The 2,123-nt window shown below is 48.6% G+C and overlaps 1 protein-coding gene across 1 annotated transcript; it reads left to right on the plus strand.

Annotated features, from left to right (window-relative positions):
- Positions 1-520: 520 nt before the first annotated feature.
- LOC120845270 (piggyBac transposable element-derived protein 1-like) lies at positions 521-1,581 on the plus strand. The gene is made up of 2 exons (XM_040217105.1): positions 521-977; positions 1,361-1,581. The coding sequence occupies exons 1-2, from the start codon at positions 521-523 to the stop codon at positions 1,579-1,581; spliced, it is 678 nt and encodes a 225-aa protein (XP_040073039.1).
- The last annotated feature ends 542 nt before the right edge of the window (positions 1,582-2,123 follow it).

The raw sequence follows: 2,123 nt of genomic DNA on the forward strand, positions 1-2,123 counted from the left end.
AGCTTCCTCGATAGGAGTGAATCGGCCAGTGCACTGGTCAAAAACATCTTCATCTCTGAGTAATGACGTTCCTCAGTGGAAAGGCGCTGCGCATGAGAGCGAGGCCGTCAGGTCCCCAATCGATTACTTCCAGGGATTCTTCGACGACAACGTGTTCAATCTAATTGTGCAGCAGAGCAATCTTTATGCAATACAGCAAAACCCGAATGGGCCTCTAGCCTTGTCCCGGGTGGAACTTGAGCAGTTTCTAGGCTGCACTGTCTACATGTCGATCTTCCAGCTACCACGATCTCGTTTGTACTGGTAAGCTGAATGCAGACTACCAGTTGTGGCCGATATTATGACGCGCGACAGGTGGGAGGAGATCAAATCCTCGCTGCACTTCAACGACAACCTCAGCATGCCACCAGCCGACAGCTCCCCGAAGGATAGACTGCTCAAGATTCGCCTGCTTCTCGAAATGCAGCTCCCACAATTCTAGGAGATTCCTCAGGAACAATGCCTCTGTGTGGACGAACAGATGGTTCTCTTCAAAGGGCACTCCAGCATCAAGCAATACCTCCCCAAGAAGCCTCACAAGTGGGGTTACAAAATATTCATCCTTTGTGACTCCAGGGGTGTTGTACACTCTTTTGACGTGTACACTGGCCGCATCGATCAAGTGCCGGGTTTTCCTGACATCGGGCCAAGTGGTAACATCGTCATAAAACTGGCTCAGTGCGTGCAGCCTCAACTGGGCCATCTTCTGTACTTTGACAATTGGTTCACGTCTCTGAAGCTTCTCGTGACTTTGGCACAAAGAGGCATATATGCCCTTGGTACTGTGCGTGTAAATCGACTGCAGGGTCGCAAGATGGCCTCGGACACAGAACTCCGCAAGAGAGGACGAGGAAGTGCAGAAGAGTGCGAGGCAGTGGTGGATAACCAGAAGGTGATCGTTGTCAAGTGGTACGACAACCGATCGGTGACCACCGCAAGTACCTTTGCCGGTGCACAACCCATTTCCAGTGTCATGAGGTGGGATAGGCGTGAAAAGAAGTCTGTCCAGGTTGAGTGTCCTAGCGCAGTTGTTACGTACAAGAAGTACATGGGAGGTGTTGATCTCCTTGATGCACTGATAGCAGACTATCGGACCGAGTTGAGGTCAAAAAAAATTTACCTCAAGCTTTTTTTCCCTTTTTGGACATGGTGATTGTTGTGAGCTGGCTCCTCTACCGACGAGACTGTCAGTCACTGGGCGTTCCAAAGAATAAGCAGAGAGACCTGCTGAAATTCCGGCTTGGAATTGCGGAAGCCCTCTGCAAACAAGGAAAGGACCTCTCCTCAAAGAAGCGGGGACGACCGTCCGGCTCTCTTCAAGCTCCACTCGAAATGAAGAAGCGACGAGGACCCACGAGCCACATCCCCAACGAGGACGTCCGCACGGACAGTACAGGACATTGGCCGGTTGTCAAAGACACGAGACAGCGGTGCAAGAAACCTGGTCGCAAGGGACATACCAACGTAATGTGCAGCCAATGCAACGCACATCTTTGCCTCAACAAGAACACCAACTGCTTCTTTGATTTCCATCAGCCATAAAGTAGAAGCCAGGTGCTTTCTGCGCTGCATAATTGTTCCGGGAACGCAATAAGCAAAATTTTGTTCCACTCCTTTCGAGACTTTTTTTTTTTTACTACGCTAATAATATTGGTGAAAAAAATTAATTTTATTCAGATGGCGTGGTGAAATTATTGACTTCGTGGCCTGTTGTCGCGAATTCGCGACATACCTCTTTTAGCCAAATAGGGTACCCGTCACAATTCACAATGTTTGTATCTTTTTAAGAGCACCTTAAGCACCACATTCCGGCAAAAACATATTTTTTTAGTCGACTGAAAAATAAATTCGGCGTTAAAGGGTTAACAAGAGGTACGCGCTAACATCTGCGGTACGCTCTTTTTCGAGTGAACGGCGAGAACTTATTCGGCTGCAGATTGAACGTGGCGCCACAGCTTGCACGCAGTCAAACAACTAGACATTTTTTACTCCCTCGCAAGTTCATGACTGGTGCTCTACCGTCCTAGGCTTCTGGCCGTTGGTAGGCACTGAAAATAAATAAATGAAAAATTGGGCCATATTTT

This window comes from Ixodes scapularis, unplaced genomic scaffold, assembly GCF_016920785.2.
Source record: "Ixodes scapularis isolate PalLabHiFi unplaced genomic scaffold, ASM1692078v2 PGA_scaffold44__24_contigs__length_19508400, whole genome shotgun sequence".
Lineage (NCBI taxonomy): Eukaryota > Metazoa > Arthropoda > Arachnida > Ixodida > Ixodidae > Ixodes > Ixodes scapularis.